Genomic DNA, 22,825 nt, shown 5'->3' on the forward strand with positions numbered 1-22,825 from the left:
CAGTCAGGCAGTCCCCCCCCATCGGTCAGTCAGTCCCCCCCCCCCCATCAGTCAGTCAGTCCCCCCCCCATCAGTCAGTCAGTCCCCCCCATCAGTCAGTCAGTCCCCCCCATCAGTCAGTCAGTCCCCCCCATCAGTCAGTCAGTCCCCCCCATCAGTCAGTCCCCCCCATCAGTCAGTCAGTCCCCCCCCATCAGTCAGTCCCCCCCATCAGTCAGTCAGTCCCCCCCATCAGTCAGTCTGCCCGTCAGTCAGTCAGTCCGCCCTTCAGTCAGTCCCCCCCATCAGTCAGTCAGTCAGTCCGCCCATAAACACTTGAAACTTCTTATCTGTAACCGCCGATGGGATTGCGACCAAATTTGGCACAAATGATATTTGTTATGTTGTGACTAAGGTTTGTCCACGGCAATAAAAAAGGTTTGGGGTCTAAGGGGGTTTACCGATGTCAAAGTGGATCCAGGTTTGACCCCCCAAAATAGATATTTACTTTTTCCTCTGAAACAACACACAATATTTTGATGAAACTTGACCACGACCTTCATCACCTGTGATGTACCGAAGTTGCCATCTTTGGTACTTTGGTACAGAAAATAGGTACAGCACTAAGAAATTTGAAGTCTATGGGGGACCTACGGGGGGTCAAAGTGGGTCCAGGTTTGACCCCCCAAAATAGGTATTTGCTTTCTTCTCAGAAACTACACACACGATTTTGATGAACGTCGACCACAACCTTCACCACCCGTGCTGTACCAAAGTTTGTTCACGGCATGAAAAAAAATCTGCCCATTTGGGGTCATGGGGGGGGTTGCCACCGAAAATAGGTATTTGCTTTCATCTGAGAAACTACACACGCAATTTCGATGAAACTTCACCACAACCTTCATCACGAGTGATGTACCAATGTTTGTTCAAGGCATTAGAAAAATTGGGGTCTGAGGAGGTATATGGGGTTGGGGGAGGGGGAGCGGGTTGCTCCCCAAAATAGGTATCTTTTTGTTTGTTTGTTTAAAGTCTTATGATTATGTTAGTATAATTCTACATGCTGCCCTGTCTCCTATCAACCATTGAAATTGGTTTAAAATACCTTTGGTCAGTGCAGTATACTGTTTATTATACCAGGTGAGTGCCAGGGGTATTGCCCCTATGTTTACATTTCTCACCCCAACTCAACGAAAGTTTGGTCGATCTGAACTAAATTGACCCATTTACATCATACCCTTCCGAATTAAAGGACAAGGTCAAAAGGTGCTCTGAAAAAAAATGCATGTTTTGTCATCGCTCAATTTTGCCAATGCGAAATCTCAAAGACCGAATTATGTTCTTGCACCATAATAGTGTACTACATGCTGGTGCGTAGGCGAGATAGGGGGCACCTCCGGGACACAAAGGTGATCCCGGGGGAGGAGGCTGTTTCACAGCACCACTTGGTTGTCTGCGACAAAAGGGTGAAAGGTGCGAGGAGAGCTCGGCGGGTGACGTACCAACCGAGAATGAAGGTGTGGAGGTTGAAAGAGGTGACAGTGAGGGAGGCATTAAAAGAGAGGCTGAGTATGGTAAAGGATGATGTGGTTGAGCTTGAAAGTGGTTGGATGTCAATGAAAGCTAGTCTGTTGGGAGCCGTTGGTGAGGTATGTGGATTGACAAAAGGACCACCGAGGCACTCGGAAACATGGTGGTGGGATGATGAAGTGGGAAAGAAGATTGACGAGAAGAGGAAGAAGTTCAAGGATTGGCAGAAGGCAAAGGGTATGGGGGCAGAAAAGGCAGAGCATGAAAGTTATAAGGCAGCCAAGAAGGCTGCAAAGAGGTAGCAAAGGCGCAGGAGGCATGGAGGAAAATGTTGGGAGAACGCTTGGATTTGGAAGAGGGTCAGAGAGCGGTATTCTGGATTGCAAAGCAGATAGCGAAAGCGAGGGGTGATGTGATGGGGGTGAGTTGCTGGAAGGATGAAGTGGGACAAATCGTTGTGGACCCAGATGGAATTAAAGGAAGATGGAAGAGATATATGGAAATGCTGTTGAATGCAGAGAATGAATGGGATGGCAACATAGAGAGTAACCCAGTTTTAGGACCGGCAGAGAAGATAACCGAGAAGGAAGTTGAGGAAGCGATAAAAGCAATGAAGAGTAGAAAAGCGGGAGGGCCGACGGGAGTTGTGGGAGATATGTTGAAGGCAGCAGGACGTTGGGGTGTGAAGAGAATGACAGAGTTCTGCAATCTGGTGGTGAAAGAAGGCCGCATTCCAGTGGATTGGGAACTGAGTACCCTCGTCCCTCTATACAAGGGGAAAGGTGACCCTCTGGACTATGTCTCGTATCGAGCGATAAAGTTATTGGAGCATGGAATGAAGGTATTGGAAAGGGGGTTAGAGAGGAGGATAAGGAAGAAGGTGAAGATTGGTGAAATACAGTTTGGATTTATGCCAGGAAGAGGAATGACAGACGCGCTTTTTATTGTGAGGCAGTTGCAGGAGAAGTATATGGAGAAGAGGAAGAAGTTGTTTCTTAGGTTTGTTGATCTGGAGAAAGCATTCGATAGGGTTCCACGTGAAGTAGTGACATGGGCAATGAGGAAGTTAGGAGTGGAGGAATGGTTGATCAGAGTAGTGATGGCAATGTACAAAAGAGCGCGCACAGCTGTAAGGACGAAGGACGAGAACAGTGGTCAGTTTGAGGTGAAGGTGGGAGTGCATCAAGGGTCGGTACTAAGTCCACTACTATTTGTAGCTGTGATGGAGGTGCTGGCTCAGAACGTAAAGGAGAGTTTACCGCGGGAGTTGTTGTATGCCGATGATCTGGTGTTGATTGCAGAAAGTATGGATGGACTGAAGGAAAAGATGAACAAGTGGAAGGAATGTATGGAGACAAAAGGTCTGAAGGTGAATATCGGAAAAACGAAGGTGATGGCAAGTGGTAAAGCATGTGGTGAGGTGGAAAGAACTGGGAAGTGGCCGTGTGCTGTGTGCAGGAAGGGTGTCGGAGTGAACTCCATTCAATGTACAATGTGCGCTGAGTGGGTTCATCAAAAATGTAGTGGTCTGAGAGGGTCATTAACCAGTGTGGCAGCTACATTCAAGTGTAAGGTGTGCACAGAGGGAGCTGCAGATGGAGGAAATGTTGAGTTGGATCTTGGAGACGGCGTGAAGCTGGAAGGTGTGAAAACACTTTGTTACCTAGGAGACATGCTGAATGGAAAAGGTGGAGACTCGGCAACGGTTGCTCGAGTGAGATGTGCATGGAAGAAGTTTCGAGAACTGAGTGGTGTGCTGACGAGGAGGGGAGTGTCGTTGAAGATGAAGGGAAAGGTGTATGCTGCATGTGTGAGAAGTCTTATGATTTATGGGAGCGAGACATGAGTAATGAACATAGAGCAGCAACGAAGGCTGGAAACGGTAGAAATGCGAATGGTTAGGTGGATGTGTGGAGTATCGTTGAGAGGAAGACAAATGATGAATTGCGAAAGATGATGGGAATGGAGCCTGTGATGGATGCTGTGAAGAGAAACAGTTTGACATGGTTTGGTCATGTGTTGAGGAAGGATGAAAGTGACTGGTTGAGAAGAGTGATGGAAATGAATGTAGAAGGAAGTAGAGGACAGGGAAGACCGAGAAAGACTTGGCTGAAGATGGTGGAAGAAGAAATGCGGGCCAGGGGGTTAACAAGGGGAGATGCAGAAAATAGGGCAAAATGGAGAAGATTGTCATGGGGACCGCAAGGCTAAGCCCTGCTCTTACAGAGAAAATGGCCTTAAAATGCCTGTTGTTGTTGTATCATCATAGTGTATCTGCACTGAAGTTGTGTACCTGTTACTTATTTCGTGTCCTTGACCTACTTTTTTTGGTTTGTGACCTAATTAACAAAAAACAACTTTTAGATCACAACTTGAATAATGTTCCTCCAATTTTCATGATGTTGAGTTTTATAGATGGATTGCAGATGGGGACACATTTTCTTAATTTGCTCTCAATATCCCTAAATGTTGAAGGTCAAGGTCATATGCCGGTCCGAACAAAATATGGCCATTATTGGATCGCGGGAGACGGGGGAGGCTTACCCTTGACAATTGCTTTGTGATCGCAGATATTGTTGATATTTATACTTTTATTTCCCTCTGTGCTTCTTTATATCCTCATCCAAAACGGTTTTTAGCACCCTCACATTGGTGGTGTCTTTCCTTTGCGTCCGTTAAGGGTTTGATTTGTGTTTTTCAACGAGTTGTATAAGAACTATCTTGTTCTGCTGACGAAGCTAGAATAGCAAAAACAGTGCTGCCTAAAACAAATATAAAATGTGAACCTGTGAAAATTCAGCACACTGCTCCTTTTGGGTGGTGGCCAATGGTAATGATATGTGGAGATGTCATTTCCTCTCCAAAACCCCCTCTCCAAATCCTTCAAAATTATTCTGCTATACATCACTTGAAGCCCATGCTTCGATTGTATTCAATTGTTCTCACCCTCTCTCCGCCTATAGCTTTTCTTGTCCTGAATGGCATTTGTAAGGGAGCTCATGATGTCCAGTTGCTTCAAAGACAGGATGCCTAGGCCCTTCACCAGACCCGCCAAGCCATGTGCAGCTCCTTTCCTTTCCCCATAGCACTCCGAATCAAGCAGAGTTGCCAGTAAACTCTGAGCCATTTTTGGAGCCTGGTCCTTCACAGCAGGGGTGAGAGGCGGCAGGCAGGCAGAAATGGCTTCCTGCACCTGAAGAAAAGACAGTACAAGGAGTTATAGAAAACAATACTAAAACAAATGCAAAGGTGTTGGCCATAAGGGCAGTAATACTGGAAACGTAAGAGCACCTGTTGGGAGGGGGTAGAAAGGGCTGACATTAGATTTTGCACAATTGGAGGAACACGGGGATCTTTCGAATCCAAATGCCGTGCCAAAGAGCCTGTAAGGACGACAGCAGCCTGGCGAGAAGAATCCAGCTCTGGGTCTTGTGCTCCACCAGCAGATAAAAATCCTTCCAAAAGAGGCAGCACAAGGGGCATGCACTCCTGGGAGAGAGGAACAAAAATGCAATTCAACGTATGGATGAGACCAATGATACGAGAGGAAGAAGAATCATGTCGTTTGAAAATGATGGTGCTTAAGGAAAGAAAAGAACATAACGTGCTTCAAAATACTTGTTCCATAAGCAGAAAAAAATACATTGGCCGATGTATTTTTGGTCGGCCGAACCTGACGTTGATCAATATTGCCTGCAGCGACACTGGGCTGCATACGGACTAACTGAAATCTGCTGCAGCTGACAGAGCTGTTCGGGCAAATCTGACAAAGTAACTTTGTTCTTTGTCGCTCTGGTTTCTTTTTTGGTGTTTTGTTTGTGATTGTCTGATCAACATTATGTATAAACAAGTAGAAGAGAATCTGTGGAAAGACTTGAAGAGTGCTATTCACCGACATACGGTGAACAAGATGGACATACCAGCTTGATACTTGACGTTGTGCTCAACAGTAAATCGTGGCTTGTCTACTGCCCATATCACGCTGTTATGACAATTCACAGAACCAGATAAAGTAAACTTGGATTCATCTGACCACAAGATCCTGTTCTGCAAATCATTGTCCATATCCATTAACCCAAACTCAATGTCTCACATGCCTCAATGCACCTGTCAAAACATCCACAGATAGTTAGTGAATTAATCTGGGCATGTATGGTTTTGCATTAAGGTCTCAAATTATTCGAATCGATTATCGGCTTATGTTGGTGACGTTTGATAAACGACAAGTTGATAATGGTGTGTTCCTGTCGAGTTGTTGTTGAATGACTCTGGTTTCCTCAGTTCGAACAGTACGAGGCCTACCTACCTGGTGACTGTTTTGGAAGAATGCTGCCGGTTTCATCAAACTGCTTGCTTATTCTGCCGATGGTTCTTCTGTCATTGTGTCGGCGCCACATTATTTATTGGACAAGTTGTCTGTGAACTTCAGCCGAATTTACAGATACAGAATACAAGCATACAGCGCAAAATTTCTGTCTCACGATATCCTCCAGCATATTAGGGCGTCTAATTCACAATGAACTGAATTAATGCAAAGACAAACGCATACAGCACAATGAGCAAAGCTCAGCACGATCCATATCACTAGTAAGGGAAACATATGAAAATCTGTTAACTAAATTGTTACCAAAAAATTTCTTCACCAATATGTTTGTAAAGGTGTGTAATAACATGTGTTAAAATGTTGAAGGTCAACTCCCGTGGGAAACCCAGAAAAAAAGCTGTTAAATTCGGGTACCGAAAAATTATTTTCGAGAATTTTTTTTTTTTTTTTTTAATCGGCCCTTAAGTAACTTCTGAGGGGTCAAATAAGGATTTTTCATGATTCTGAGTTGATTGTTAACATTTATATTTCACCACAGACACTCCTTTGTGGAAAAATAATTTCTAAATATATCTCATTTTCTACTTTGCAGGACATGGAGTCTAGCAATATGGATGAAGACGTTACTCCACCTGTGCTCAATTGCTTCATCTGTGCACGCTCGGATACACCAGCTGAAAGGCTCATACAGGCAACTCCAAAGGGATACTCAACTTTATTGAAACAAGCAGAAACTGTCGAAAATGTTACTGTTGTGGAACGTATGAAGGAGGCTCAAAAGGAAGGAAAACTGAGGTACCACCAGAAGTGTAAAAATGATCTGTACAACAACTTTGTTGCAACCACCAAGAAGTCAGCTCAAGCATCAAAGGCAGAGAAAGAGTCATCAAAGTTGAAGAGAAGACGCACTACTTGTGAGTTCAGTTCATCAACTGGCTGCAGTTCTAGAAGATCACAGTCAGTTGACCTCCTGTATAAGGATGTATGCATTCTTTGCAACCAACCAGCCCAGCTCTACAAAAATAATCCAGCACAAGCTAGAAAGAAATACAGAGTGCCAGATAATTTGACTGCAGATACACTGAAGGCAAGCTTGCTGAAGACAGCACGGAGTCGCGGGGATGACTGGGGCACTGAAGTCACTGGACGCCTGGAAGGGATCAACGACTTGGTAGCAGAAGAAACACTGTACCATTTGCGATGCAAACTTATGTTTGCGAGAGGTGACAGTTTGTCCAAGACTGATGAGGAAGGAAAAAGGAAGAGAGGACAGAGGAGTATTGATGAGGAGCGAGAGGCAGTTTTTATTGAATTCTGCGAATGGTTAGACTCAGAATTAGAGCATGGGGTAATGAACATGGACCAAGTCCATGAAAAGCTGCAGGAGTTTGATCAGTCACCAGAGAAGAGCCTTTCTTATTCAAAGCATTGGCTAAAGATAAAACTTCTAGAGAAATACGAAGACATCTTGTATTTCACAACACAGGAAAGAAGGGCAGATGTACTCTGTCTCAAAGATGGCACCGACAATATTCTGCGAGTGCATCATGCTAATCTTGACCATGGAGATGAGAAGACTCGGATCATAAAGACGGCACTCAAGTTCATATCCAATGATATTGCCTTGATTGATTTAGGTCCAAAGTCATACCCCACCACACACAGTATGACTGACATCGATAGTCAGCTGACACTTGTTCCTGCAAGCCTTCAGATGTTCTTGAGACCGATTGTCAAGACAGACGAAAGAGTTGCCGTTTGGGGGCAGAATTTTATTAAGGCCTGTCGACCTCGGTCTGGAGTATTGCCACACCAAATGGGGCTTGCCATACAACTTGATCATAGATTTGGGTCAAAATGGATGCTCAACAAGTTCCACCGGCTGGGATACACTGAGTCTTACACGGAGACACAAAACTACAAATACTGCTTCCTTAATAGTAGGAGTGGAGATGATGTTCCAGATACTTCTGGCACTCTTGACACCATTGTGGAGGAAACCGATGAACAGATCAATGATGAGGTTGCGGTTGATGCTGCGCTTGAGGATCAATCAGTGATGACAGCCAAAGTGCCAGCCAGTGAAAGTGAATTGTCAAGTAATGATCAGGTGGTCTTTATGGAGGTTGGGGAAACAAACAATGCAGTCACTCAGTTTGTTGGAGACAATATAGATTTAAACATTGTCTCTATTCACGGAAACACTCCCTTTCACTCAATGGGTTGGATCGAAGTCACCTCTCCGGCACCACCTTTGCCAGATCCACAGACAACAGCAGCTTTCCCCCGGGTGAAGTTGAAGGCACTCGACAAAGCTAAGATCCTGAGAGGAACTGAAGTAAAGATTATTCCATTTACGAACAGGAAACAGATAGGAACGAACGCGATCATGTTTCTCCCCCTCGCTGAGCTTTCCTCCTCCCTGGCTCATGATCAGCCACTCCTCACTCCAGGTGACACACTCTGGGCAGCGGGGTGGGTGATCAAAGCCAACGATCCTGAGTTCCCACACTCCAACTGGAATGGCTGGATGAAGAGAATCCATGCTAATGATGCAAAGCAGAGCACACAGATCGAGTTCCTCCCAGTTATTGAAGGAGACCCTAATGACCTCAACACCATCTTCACCACTCTGAAAGAGTGCATACGGCGCGCTGGGGTCGCTATAGTGACCTTTGATCTTCCGATTTGGCTGAAGGCTGTGAATATAATAAAGCAGGCAAATCTACCTGTCATTCCAAGGTTGGGTGGTTTTCACCTGCTGAAGTCTTGTCTTGGATCAATGGGTAACATCATGGAAGATTCTGGACTACTAGATGTGATCCAGTTGATCTATCCTGGAAGTACGACAGCCAACCACATCATGGATGGAGGATGTTTTGACAAGGCAATCCGTGTTCACCTCCTCATCGATGCAGCCATCTATCAACACATCATGAAACTTGCCTTCATTGAGGAGGAGCGTGGTGACATGAAGACCTTCATGGAGAAGGTGGCTGATGGGAAGATGGGAGCCAGACACTCAGACCCAGTAGTGCCAGTGTTTGAGCAAAGGTTTGAAGAAACCTTCAAACGACTCGCAAAAGGAGGAAGAACACCTGCACTCTGGGTGGAGTACCACCACATGGTAGATGTGATCAAGGTCTTTATCAGAACCGAGCGACTTGCAGACCACAATGGGCATCTGTCCTGCATTGTTACCAAGATGCTTCACATCTTTGCCGCTGCAGGCCATCATCAGTATGCCAAGGGCGCACGGCTGTACTGTCAACTCATGAAGGAACCAGAAACTTTGCCTGCTTACAAAGGCCTGCCTTCTACAGAGCATGTCTCTGAACCCCAGTGACTATGGATGGACAATAGGTGTGCATGGGTATGAGCCAGTTCCAACACTGGACCCCACGGCTCCTGAGGAGCTATTGCAGTTCACGAGCTGTAATTGTCATGGAGATTGCAGCAACCGGCGATGCAGCTGCAAGAAGAATGGGGTCACGTGCATCTCGGCCTGTGGAGTCTGTAATGGCATTACATGCAGAAACTGCAGTCATGATGTTGTTGAGTCTGAAGAAGACATAGACAATGACTGTTGAAACTTCTGACATTGTGAATGAGAAATAACTCTTGAGTATTATATATGTATGTGAAATAAAAGCTACTTTGTGTGTAAATGTAAAAGTGAAAATATAAATGTTAATCAACTCAGAATCATGAAAAACCCTTATTTGACCCCTCATAAGTTACTTAAGGGCCGATTTAAAAAAAAAAAAATTCTCGAAAATAATTTTTCGGTACCCGAATTCAACAGCTTTTTTTCTGGGTTTCCCACGGGAGTTGACCTTCAACATTTTAACACATGTTATTACACACCTTTACAAACATATTGGTGAAGAAATTTTTTGGTAACAATTTAGTTAACAGATTTGTGAAATATCTCATAAAATGCCCTTACTACACGTGATGCACCTCACCCTGTTGCGTATCACATGATTATTATTTTAATTTTTTTGTATGCATGATCGAGGCTCCTGTAAGAGCTAAAATGATGCCTGTGCATGTTGAAGCGGTCACATCCATTTACAAGTAATCATGTTTTGTTTTGCACCAAAGAACAATAATAAACTTGGTCGTTTGTTGCAGTATCGTTCTTCAAAATGTGCCCAGGGTTTCTCGACCACCCTCTATACAGTCATGTGAAAAAGTAAGTACACCCCATGTAAAGTTTTGACTTTTTCAACATATTTCAACATACAGCTATTTGATCTTCATTTCAACAATATTGATAGACAAAGGTGATATAATATAACAAATATCATGATACATTTACATTTTGTAGTCCATTGTATAATTTAAATAAACATAAATGCAAATTTCGCATGTGGAAAAAGTAAGTACACCCTTGGCTCTAAATAGGTGGTATTGCCCCCTTTGGCAGAACCAACCTCAAGTAGGCGTTTCTTATAACTGTCCACCAGTCTCTGACATCGACTGGGAGAAATATATGCCCACTCCTCCATGCAGAATTCTTTCAGCTGTGCGATGTTTGAGGGGTTTCTTGCATGCACAGCTCGTTTCAAATCCCCCCACAACATCTCGATGGGATTTAGATCCGGGCTTTGACTTGGCCATTCCAGAACCCTCCATTTCTTTCTTTTCAGCCATTCCTTGGTGGATTTACTGGTACTAGGGCATGCCCGTACTATATATATATCTAAAAGTATATCCCCCCCCCCCCTCTATTTACATGCAATGGTTTGGTCCAAAGCTAACGGCTTGCGAGTACGGTGACAATCCCCCCCCCTCTATTTACATGAAATGGTTTGGTCCAAAGCTAACGGCTAGCGGAGTTTGGTAAAGAAATCGCCATAGCGTGCACAAATGCGCAGGAAAGCGAAAGAATCGCAAATTAGTTTTAATTAGTTGTAAAACATAGTTTAACGCCAACATAGCGGCAACATAGTTTGCCAACGTGAAATAAATGAATACGCTCTCAAATGTGCCAAAAAAAAAAAAAAACGCTACCCGTACGCTCTACCCCGCCCGTACGCCCGTAAACAAAAAAAACAACGCTCTTCGCTTCCGCCCTTCGCTCTGACTGAATTGGGAGAAATAATGCGCATAAGAAATCGAGAAATTATTATTTTCTCCGGAAGAAATCGAATTACGTACCGTAATGGCGCACGCGCTGGGCTCAGCATCAGCTCGCTCTCACATCGGCCACGCCTACGCAATAACGCGTTCTGTGATTGGATGCCGGAAGTGCAGTCCTCACTGTCCAGAAGGTCGTATATCGCAGTTACGATGAATCGCAAATTAGTTTTTATTAGTTTTATAATTAGTTTTAAAACATAGTTTAACGGCAACATAGTTTGCCGACGGGAAATAAATGAATACGCTCTCAAATGTGCCATCCGAGGCAGAGTGTGTTCGCCACGTTCGGCACACGTGATAGCTCGCTGCTCTCTGATTGGTTGAATCGTTTTTTGGACATAGCTCGGTAAGTACTTCTGCGATTAATTTAAAACCTTGAAAAGGCACATCCTCGGGTCCCCAGCAATATACCTGGCAAGTTTCAAGTATATCGGACCGGTAGTTGTCGAGAAACAGCGGTCACAGACATACAAACAAACAAACATACAAACAAACATACACACAGAGATTACTGGAATTATAGATAGATGTTTAGGGTCATTGTCATGTTGCAAGGTCCACCTTCGGTTGAGCTTCAACTTTCCGACAGATGGCCTCACATTATCCTCAAGCACCCTCTGGTACAATGAAGCATTCATAGTGGATTCTATGATGGTGAGCTGCCCAGGCCCTGATGCAGCAAAGCTGCCCCAAACCATAATATTTCCACCACCATGCGTTACAGTTGGTATCAGGTACTTGTGGTCAAATGCTGTCTTTGGTTTTCGCCAAACGTGTCTTCTGGTACTGTGGCCAAATAGCTCTACCTTTGACTCATCTGTCCAGAGCACATTGTTCCAGAAGTGCTGGTCTTTGCCTAGGTGTTCATTGGCAAACTTTAGTCTTGCCCTGATGTTCTTTCTGGACAGCAAAGGTTTCCTCGTGGCACACCTCCCATGTAGATCAAATTTGTGCAGCCTCTTTCTAATGGTAGACTCGTGCACTTTGGCATCAACAGTGGCAAGAGCTACCTGTAGGTCCGTGATGACATACTGGGATTCTTATAGACTTCTTTCAGCATCTTGCGGTCTCCTCTCGGGCTGAACTTGCTGGGGCGGGCCTGGCCTGAACAAGTTGGCAGTTGTTTGGAATCTTCTCCACTTGTAGATGATCTTCCGGACAGTCGAATGATTGATTTCAAATTGTTTGGAGATCTTTTTAAACCCCTTCCCAGACTCGTAGGCATCTATAACCTTCTTTCTGAAGGCCTCAGAGAGCTCTTTTGATCTAGGCATGGTGACGACGCACACTTCAACAACAAAGAGCAAACCAAACTAAATGTCTGAAGTTTAAATAAGACAGGTTCCTCCAAGATCCTCTTTAACGATGTTCTAATCATTTGCATCTGAGCTGGTGCACCCGATTCTAATTTTCGGTATTTGAAGTAGTGATAAATGTAGGGGTGTACTTACTTTTTCCACATGCGAAATTTGCATTTATGTTTATTTAAATTATACAATGGACTACAAAATGTAAATGTTTCATGATATTTGTTATATTATATCACATTTATCTATCAAAATTGTTGAAATGAAGATCAAATAGCTGTATGTTGAAATATGTTGAAAAAGTCTTTCACGTGACTGTACATATACATATACACATACATAGATACATAACATTAACACACACACACACACAAACACACACACACGAAAATATATTTCAAAGCAAGATACAGACATCCAGATGGGAGGGGGAGGGATTACCTTTCCATGTTGCTCAAGTGCAGAAAGAGCAGCATTAAGCATTTCCTTCCGAACTTCGGAGTGTCGATCACCCAGAGCTCCTGGGAGCCGTCTGGAGCCCGACTGAGTTGAAGGCAACAAGAAGATGACGAGGAACGAGATGAGGGATGGCGTAAGGTGAGGAGCCAGGGATTTAATAGCAAGTGCAACTCCACACCTGCAACCAACAAAGTTAATACATGAGCTTGGTTAACAATTACGAAATAAAGACATATCAAAAGCCCATGTTATGAAATCTTGTAGGTGACAGCGATGCCTAATGTTGTCACGGAAAACTTGTGAAACAAAGCTATCGGTTCAACAAAAGTTTACCTGGCTTCCCATTGGTCTGGAGGGGATTCGACGATAACTCTACCCAGGGGGTCCATAACAGGAGGAGCAATCTTCAACGAGAATGCAAAAGCACAAGAATGTAAGAGAAAGCGGAAACTGGTTCAAGCTAATCCCAAATTATTTTATTGCTCCTCAAAATTCCAACTTAGGCTTTAAGAGTTCCCTCCACCTTGAACATCTTCACCTCATTTTATAAAACGCATTACTTCCTCTCGTCCCATCATCAAATGACATCATTACTCACATGCAGCTTATCCTTGTAGGAATCTTTCAGCGATTCCAGTGCCGTTTCTACAAGTTCTGGGTATTTGGTGATCACAGCGGCAATTGCAGCTGCACCAGCCGAACGAATGGCACCGGTGGGAGATTGCACCATGGGCAGGAGCGAAGGTAACATTTCAGGAGTCGCAAGCAGGCCCAGCTCTTGCCACAACCTGATAACCACAAGTGATACAAATATATTGTTGGAGTCAAACGATTTAACCTTATTTCCAACACAATAAAAAGTGCAATGTCCAATCAACATTTACCATTTACACTCGGTCATTATTGAGGATGACGTACCACAGCAACTTTTGTACAACTATTATAATGCTACCCTTATATAATCCTTACATACATATATATACATATTGTTGCGAATATGGAATTTGGCCTCCATATCCGCTTGTAAATATTCCCCTATTTCCCCAATACTCCCCAACTATCCCCAATCCCCCATTCCCTAGTCCCATTGTCTGTAAACAACAATCAGTAGAGCCGACCTTCCCCTTTTTCCCCCATTAAATGTCGTGCCCAGGTCCACCGCATCTCACGTAGACAACTTTCGGACATCTTGCTAGTTATTCTTAGTCTATGTCAGTTAAGGACTCCTTTCCATTAATTCTGACTCTTCGTTGCACCAGAATGTGATTATATGGCACCAGTAGTGAGTTTAGGACCTTTCCCATACCTCCTTCCATCTTCTTCCCCAAACAACAACTACAACTACAACTACAACTACAACAACAATTACAACAACAACGACGCTGCGCGGGGGGAGTGTGCGTCATCACACCGGCTCGGTTAGCCGCCATTGACAATGCGCGCCGGACCATGCGCTCCACGGGGTTACCACGAAGGGGCTCCTTGTCAGTCCCCCGTCAAGGGCGGAGCCTGGTAAACCCCCCCCCGCACGCACCCAATGAGAAGCAACGTGCCGATTCCACGAGGCGGAGCTAACGAGCCGAGGGCGTGTCACTCCCCGCCGGATATACGCGGCCACGTACCGGACGTGACGTCAGATGCGCCCCCAGCTTGAAGAAGAGCAAGTCACTACCTCCGAGCGCTGCGACCTCCCTGCATGCTGCATCTCTGGACCGGACCGAGCCGATTCTGTCCCTGAGCCCAGGTGCACCTGGAGCCATCGATCCTGCCTTTCCTAGCCATCAATCCCCGTGTGAGTCAGCCTTTTGTCCCGTTTATCTGTCGTCTGTTGGGAATAATATAAGATTGTGTCTAAGTGCTTGTCTTTCTATGTTGTACCTCTCGTCCCTGTAATCTGACCTTCCGCCCTAATATAATCTCCTCCGGAGGTCTTGAGAACCGTATCCCTGGTGTCGCGTCAATTTAATCCCAGCCGTGTGTCTTTTCCTTCATTGACCTAGCGTAGCGCGATTAGTCAACGTTCGGGTATAATCGGGTAACTTGTGCAGACGTGGTCATACCAAAACCGCTCGGTAAATAACATCTAAGCCACGTCTGTAACAATTGGTGTCGAGGAGTGGAATTCGGACCCGGGACTAAATTTATTAGGCCCAAATTTGTAACAATTAGAATCGATTCGGAGTGCGTTTCCCGCGCGAAATTATAACGGCGAAATTTGAATTTGTTTTACGAAAATAAAAACCCGAATTTTGAAAGTCGCGCTATGGCAGACCAAGACAGCTGGGGTCCGGTAGGGGAGAGTGAGGCAGGGTCGGTCCAGGACCAAATTGAGGGACGCGAGGAGAGCGAAGCAGCGAGGGTAGCAGACGCACAAAATGGCGCCTCGCTGGTCACCGCGCCCGCGATCGTGGTAGCGCCGCCGATGGATTGGGGCCTATTTATGGAACAAATAAAGGCCTTTATGGTTAAGTCGGGTGAAGAAATGAAGGACGAGATGAGGGCTAATAGTCAGCAATTGGGAAACCAAATTGTGGGATTGAGGGCTGATAGTGAGCGATTAGAGGGCCAAATGGGGGTAATGAGGGACGAAGCGAGGGCTCGGAGTGAGCAATTGGGGGTAATGGGAAACCAAGTGGGGGTAATGAGGGACGAAGCGAGGGGTACCGGTGAGAAGTTAGACAATAATTTTGAGGGGTTAGACAACGGGATAAAAGAGGTGAGAAATGGGTTAATGGGGGTAGAAAACAGAATGGCCGCTCAAGAGAATCAGATAGAGGGAGTGAAAAATGGGTTAGAGGGGTTAGAAAACAGTATGGAAGGCAAATTGAGGGACATGAGGGACCAAGCGGAAAGGGAAGTTAACCAAATGGGGCAGCAGATAGAGGGGGTCAGAATGGGGGTAGAAACCAAACTGGATGCTCACAGGGAGGAAATGGAGCAGATGAGGATGGCATCTGGGCAGGAGATGCAAGTGATGGGAGAGCAGATCAGAAGAGTGAGTGAGTGAGGAGGTCGGAGGAGTGCGCGAGGAGGTGAGGCACTGTAGGGAGCACATGGAGAAGGAGGTGAGAAAGGGGACTGTAAAGTTACAAGGGGGCATAGAGGACCTGACGCAGGAGGTGGAGCAGCTGACGGTGGGACAGACGGAGTTAGTGGAGCAGGTTCAAAGGAACACTGCGGTATTAGGAGGTTTAAAAGCGACACAAAACGACATAAAAAACGACCTGATAGCGACAAAGAGGGAATGTCAGATGGTACGTGAGGGACTGACAACGAGGTTGGACGAGGTGATAGAGGTAATGGAGACGAAGGACCGGCAGGTGAGGACGCACCTGGAAACGGTCAAGGTAGCCTTAGAGGATGAGCTTGAGGAGACGTACCGGGGAATAAAAGAGGTGAAGCACAAACTAGAAGAAGTGGAAGAAGGGATGAGCGAAATTAAGAAGCGACGGAGAGGGGATAAGAAAGAAATAAAAGAGGAAGTAAAAGAATTGGTCCAAAGTCTGTGTTTGGATCGTGATGATGTGCTCATTAACCGGATGAGGGATTCGCAGGTGATGGAGGAGAAGCGAAGAGGAAGAGGACCCGGTGTAAGTGGTGACCAATATGGTCGTGCGTATGATGCGCCAGGGGATTTAATAAGCTTGGGGGTCGAGATAGACCCGGGTGTTCGTGAGAGGCCGTTGGTGAAGTGTGCGACTGGTCTGGTGTGCGAAAGAGGAGGTGTGCAAGAAAGTCCAACTCTGGGGTGTGTGAGGAAAAAGTGCGTGCCAAGGAGTGAGGGTGCTGGCGAGAGTGAGTCGGTCGTAGCGCGTGTGCGAGGGAGCACATGGAAGCGCGGTGTGGTGAGTGTTACAGAGGGTGTGACGGGAGAGTGTGCGCAAGAGTGTGCGCGAGAAAGGTGTGTGACGGACAGGTGCATGAGGAAAGAGTGCGCTGTCAAGAGTAAGGGTGAGTGCGCTGTCAAGAATGGAGGTGAGAGTAGTGAGAGTGACAAGGAGAGTGAGTTGGTAGCGACAGGTGAGCGAGGATGTACACCTGGGATGGAAGGATGCACACCTGGAATGGTAGAGCGTGAGTGGGAATGCACGCTGGAGTTGGTGGTGAGGCACGTGGTTGGGTGTGCGGATGAGGGCACACCTGTGATTGTCACAGAGGAGGTGACCGAGGAGGGGGCGCGAAGCGGTGTATTGGTGAGGTGTGCGACCAACGAATGTGTGCCAAAGTGTTCGGTGGTCAGGTGTGTGACCAAGGCTGTGAGTGGAATGAGGGTACCTGGGTGTGTAAGGAAAGGTATGAGCAAGCAAGGGGTAGCATATGCATGTAAGAATCCAGGTGAAGCATCGACGGTAACCAGGTTAGAGGTTAGGTCGACTTTTAGCCGAAGCGGGCCCTCGGTGCGTGCCGGGCCTCGCTTTGAACGGCCGCGTCCAGGCTCCACTAGGTGGAGCGGGCAGCTGGATAGGAAGGGTCGTCATGGCGACCACGTTTTGTGGAGACGTGCCGGCAGGTCGAGATCGGGACATTGGATGGCTCCACGCCGAGGTGGTGCGTGGGATCTCGGCCCGGGTAAGCCCCCGTCCCTGCCCCGAATGCCGGACGCATCCAGCCGCCGGCACAAAACAACCAGCATCCATTGCTTGGCTTTACGAAGCCGGGCTTTGGACAGGAATTGGCGCACCGAGAGGCAGTAGTGAGTAGACTGGGTGATGAGGTTAGTGTTTTGGCCCCGAAATTAGAAAAAGGCGAAATTTGATGATTGGCAAAGGATTGGCAGAGTGATGATTGGTAATGGTACAGTGATTGGCAGATGATTGGCAAATTTTTGATTTGTTGAAATTTGATGTGCAAAATTGGTAGTGAGAGACCCCCGATGTGGTGGGATGGCAAATCCACCATCCTTCCCATGTGGGGGCAAAGGAGCAATAGCTTATGGGGTGTATGGCAGTGAAAACTAGCCCGGGTGGGTTAGGATATGGTGTGTAGGGATCTAGCGAAGATGACAGTAGGTAACGTTAAGGTTAGTTAGTGACTGATACCTGTAGTGGGGACGCAGGTAGATTAGTGTGGATGATAATGACGAGGGAGCGCAATAGTTTAAAGGGACGACTGGGAAGCGCAAGTTTCAGAAGGGAGTAGTTAGCTGAGATGATGCTGTGTGTGTGAGAATTGAACAGGTGTGATTGCACAGGTGTGCAACTGGACAGGTGTGTGGAGCAGTGTATGAGTAGTGAGTGGTGTGGATCAGCGCGAATGCGCTTGGGGAGAGAAGGGTGCAGGTGGCACCAGGTGTGAGAGCACAGGTGTGCAAGTACAGGTGTGTGGAGAGAGTTGGAGTAAGTGGTACGGAGTGGTGTGCATGGTGCGAAGGTGTGGATGGGGGAAGAGTGGACCCCTTTCACGAGTACCCGGGGCGGGTAGTGTAAGTGTTAGGTAGAGGGTACAGGTAAATTGTGGTTGGATATTGGCATTTGTGGTGCGGTGGCAGAATGGTGTTGTGAATGGGTGCATTAGTGTTGTGGAAATGGCTGGGCGTGTAGCCTGTTAGTGTGTGTAGTTGGTTGGGCACTCCACCACTGTGAGGATGTCGGCCAGGTGAGGCCGCAGGTGGGCTCTGGGAGCCGGTAGAGTTGTGGATGGGGCCCGAGGATCCGGAGGACGGACCCGGGTAGCCCAGTGCCAGAGAGGGCACCGAGTGGGGAGAGAGCCAGAGGGCCTTCCCCAGGTAGTTAGGTTAGGGTGAGGAGCAGGTAAGCTCGGAGGCAACTGCAGTGGTGGAGGTGTGCAGGTGGGTAGACCCACTGGGAGAGGTACACGCCACAGCCCAGAAATTGTGCGAGGGCACCGGGAGATGAATCGGGGGAGTGAGACCCCAAATTGAAGAGCACCACAGTTTGGCCAATGGGAATTGGTTTTTAGAACCCATAGTGTAAGAGGGCCAATGGTTTGGCCGGAGAAAGACCCCGGGTAGTGTAAAGTTGATAAAGTCATTTAGGAAATAGTTAGGATTGATGAACCTGTCGCACCATACGCAGCCACTTAACTGTGGTGATGATGATGACTCCACACCTGTGTTTTCTTTGTTTTGTTGCAGGAAATGAGATTGCTGTGGATTTGTGAGATGCATCACGACGTGGATGAGACATTGGGGTGATTCCATCTCTCCCTCCTTAGGAGGGACTGATGATGAATTGGTGATGGCAAATTATGATGTTGAGTTGGAGATGGCAAATTTTGAGGAAAGTTGGAAATAGCAAATTTGATTGGTTAGGAGGGAGAGAAGACGAATTTGGTTTATGGGAGGAACGGGGAAGACAGTAGGGATGTTTGTTGATTTGTAAAGTAGATGTTTATGGGTAGTGTTGTGTTTTGTGGATACAGTAAGGGGTAAGGGAGGGGCCATGTAGGTTACCTGGTGGGGGGGGGGGGGCGTACGGTAGGAACGTACCTGTCTCACCTGGTTCCCATGTGCCCCCAGTGTGCATCATCTTGTATTGCGTGCACTTTTGCGCCCTTACCACCTTACTCACTTGTCTGCTTCTTTTGTCTCCCACCTCCGAGGATCTGGCTTTGGGGTAGAGAGAGAGTCAAGAGAGGTGCTGGCTACGCAGTTGTGGGCCTGCACTTTCGCTGTTTGCTGCTTGGATCGATACACCATATGGACCGCAATGTTTGTGGCCACCCACAATGGACCGCAGCTCTTTTGCGGCCAAGCACCACCCGTGGAAGGACCTATGGGTCAACGTGGCACCTATGCCAAACAGGTGAACCACTAACAGTTGGCCCCCTGACGGCCACAATAAAGAAATGGACGCGGTTGGCGCCTTTCTTTATTTTGTTTAAAAGAAGTAAGAAGGCCAAGTGCACCACATGAAGGCAAGACCAGCGGCAGAACATCGGCCGGCTGCGACACCACCGGTGATTTGTAAACACTTTATTGGTGCACCGGATGGTGCTCACTGTGTGATGGGGTGGTGCTTGATGCTTGGAAGGGGTGCTCTGCACATTATTAAAGGCCGTAGGCCACAGAGCACTCGTGGGTTGGTGTATCGATGCTAGCATGCGTGCTCTCTCTATGCATAACATCTGCATGTGTTCCTCCAAAAACAGGTCCTGGATCGTAGTGTAAAAATCAGCGTAGTCTTGTGTAAATAATGCTCCCTACCGGCTGTATGTTTAGTTTGAGGATTCTTTCCGGATTCGGTTATCCTGTGGGTGTGTTTCTGTGAGGAGAAGGGTGCAACGTCGCAGGGGGACATATTTACTCATTTGTGAATATCTGTAAAACTGTCGCACTCAGGGTAGAGTTAATAGTAGAGGGAACTACATTGCGTGCCACACTAAAGTAGGTAAAAATTTATCGGGTCGGGACGCCCCGAGGGTAGAGAAGGGTGCAATGTTGCGAATATGGAATTTGGCCTCCATATCCGCTTGTAAATATTCCCCTATTTCCCCAATACTCCCCAACTATCCCCAATCCCCCATTCCCTAGTCCCATTGTCTGTAAACAACAATCAGTAGAGCCGACCTTCCCCTTTTTCCCCCATTAAATGTCGTGCCCAGGTCCACCGCATCTCACGTAGACAACTTTCGGACATCTTGCTAGTTATTCTTAGTCTATGTCAGTTAAGGACTCCTTTCCATTAATTCTGACTCTTCGTTGCACCAGAATGTGATTATATGGCACCAGTAGTGAGTTTAGGACCTTTCCCATACCTCCTTCCATCTTCTTCCCCAAACAACAACTACAACTACAACTACAACTACAACAACAATTACAACAACAACGACGCTGCGCGGGGGGAGTGTGCGTCATCACACCGGCTCGGTTAGCCGCCATTGACAATGCGCGCCGGACCATGCGCTCCACGGGGTTACCACGAAGGGGCTCCTTGTCAGTCCCCCGTCAAGGGCGGAGCCTGGTAAACCCCCCCCGCACGCACCCAATGAGAAGCAACGTGCCGATTCCACGAGGCGGAGCTAACGAGCCGAGGGCGTGTCACACCCCGCCGGATATACGCGGCCACGTACCGGACGTGACGTCAGATGCGCCCCCAGCTTGAAGAAGAGCAAGTCACTACCTCCGAGCGCTGCGACCTCCCTGCATGCTGCATCTCTGGACCGGACCGAGCCGATTCTGTCCCTGAGCCCAGGTGCACCTGGAGCCATCGATCCTGCCTTTCCTAGCCATCAATCCCCGTGTGAGTCAGCCTTTTGTCCCGTTTATCTGTCGTCTGTTGGGAATAATATAAGATTGTGTCTAAGTGCTTGTCTTTCTATGTTGTACCTCTCGTCCCTGTAATCTGACCTTCCGCCCAAATATAATCTCCTCCGGAGGTCTTGAGAACCGTATCCCTGGTGTCGCGTCAATTTAATCCCAGCCGTGTGTCTTTTCCTTCATTGACCTAGCGTAGCGCGATTAGTCAACGTTCGGGTATAATCGGGTAACTTGTGCAGACGTGGTCATACCAAAACCGCTCGGTAAATAACATCTAAGCCACGTCTGTAACAATATATATATTGTTACGGTACACGGTTAAGGATGTTGTTTGCCGAGCGAAGGCTCCGCGACCGAACAGTTGTTCCCCGACTAAACCCGATTTACCCAAACGTTGGCCGTATCGCGCCACCGCTATTCAATGAGGGAAAAGACTAAGACGACGGATGTGAAGAAAAGGAAGACGAAGGCAAAGAAAGGTTTGAAATACGATTACTATTTATTACTATTTACAGGCTCAAAGTAACCAAGGAGAAGGAAAGATAATAAAATAATATACAGAAGCTTTTAGAGACACAGGGAAAATACTAGCTTATCTAACAGGCTTAATTAATACCCAGGACAGAACAAACGAAGACGACTCACATGGGGAATGATGATAGGAATTGGCTGGAAGGAGAGGAAAGTCCAATTGGTTCGGCAGCACGAATCGGCGCGTTGGGCAGCTGCCGTTCCTCCGCGGCCCTGCTCCAAACCGCCGTCCAGGCCCCAAATGGCTGGTGAGCGTTGTGGCTGCTGGGGACGCTGCTGCTGCTGCTGCTGTAGACGCTGCCGCTGGCGAGCAAGGTGACGAATAGCAGGCTTTTGCGCTTCCCTGGATGACCTCTGCTTTTGGACCTCACAACTCAGCTCTGCTCTGACGACCCAGCTCTTTCCTTTTGCACCTCACCACGCAGCTCAGCTCAGCTCAGCCTTGGACCTTTTTGCAACTCTCTCCTGACGACCCTTGCGCGCGCGCTTTTATCACGCCTCCGGCAATTAAGCCGCCGGCCTTTAGGACACGCCCCTCGGTGTGCTCACCTCGGCCATGGTTGGTCGCGCGACCCTCTGGCTCCGCCCTTGATGACGACGGGCGGGCACACCTTTCTTCCCCGACCCTGCCTCGTGGCCAATGGCGGCTTTGGAGGGGATGTAATTGCCAAATTGAGGCTTGGCCATTACGAAAGGGGAAATGGACGTTTTTGGGAATGGGAATGAAGGGAATCTATCTCTTTTTCACTCGGTGCAATGGAGTATTATTCTAATGGAAGACAAGGCCTTACTCTAAAACACATAATAAGATATAAGCTACTGAACAAGGGTTTTATCGGGTCCTGCAATGTGGTGTTTATGGAATTAACTACCGAGACGCCCCTTTTATCTTTACACAACTCCGGAGGCAGGAGGGGCCATATCCAACAATGTTACACAACAATTTCCAATACAATACAATAAAAAAATGCCATCCTCATATCCGCAACACTGCACCCTCCTCCTCCTCTTAGGCACGTCCCGGGCCTATAACTTTAATTTAGTGTGACACGTAGGTGTAGTTCCCTCTACTTTTAACCTGACCCTGAGTGCGACAGTTTTAAAACATAAATAAATGTGTCCCGCTGCTCCATTGCACCCTGCCTAACAGACTCACGCCCACACTTAACCGAATTGCGGAATGGTCTTCAAACTATACATTGACGGTGGGGAGCATTATTTACAATTGACACTACTTTTATTTACAAGACTAACCCAGGACCTGTAATTGTTCTTTCTGGGGGGGAGACAGTCTGCTCTGCATCAATGCACCATGAAAGCACCCAAAAC

At 47.1% G+C, this 22,825-nt stretch overlaps 1 protein-coding gene across 3 annotated transcripts in view; it reads right to left on the reverse strand.

The window, feature by feature from the left end:
- Positions 1–22,825, reverse strand: part of GCN1 (GCN1 activator of EIF2AK4) — a 99,186-nt gene that overhangs the window by 22,431 nt on the left and 53,930 nt on the right. For all 3 annotated transcript variants that reach the window (XM_068103295.2, XM_068103293.2, XM_068103297.2), the window contains 5 exons: positions 13,346–13,535; positions 13,081–13,151; positions 12,730–12,925; positions 4,801–4,998; positions 4,456–4,702 (listed from right to left, as the gene is read on the reverse strand). In XM_068103295.2, the coding sequence (XP_067959396.2) occupies positions 4,456–4,702; positions 4,801–4,998; positions 12,730–12,925; positions 13,081–13,151; positions 13,346–13,535 (902 nt within the window). The remainder of the gene's footprint in view (positions 1–4,455; positions 4,703–4,800; positions 4,999–12,729; positions 12,926–13,080; positions 13,152–13,345; positions 13,536–22,825) is intronic.

The sequence above is a fragment of the Myxine glutinosa genome, chromosome 3, assembly GCF_964187855.1.
Source record: "Myxine glutinosa chromosome 3, kmMyxGlut1.1, whole genome shotgun sequence".
Classification (NCBI taxonomy): Eukaryota; Metazoa; Chordata; class Myxini; order Myxiniformes; family Myxinidae; genus Myxine; species Myxine glutinosa.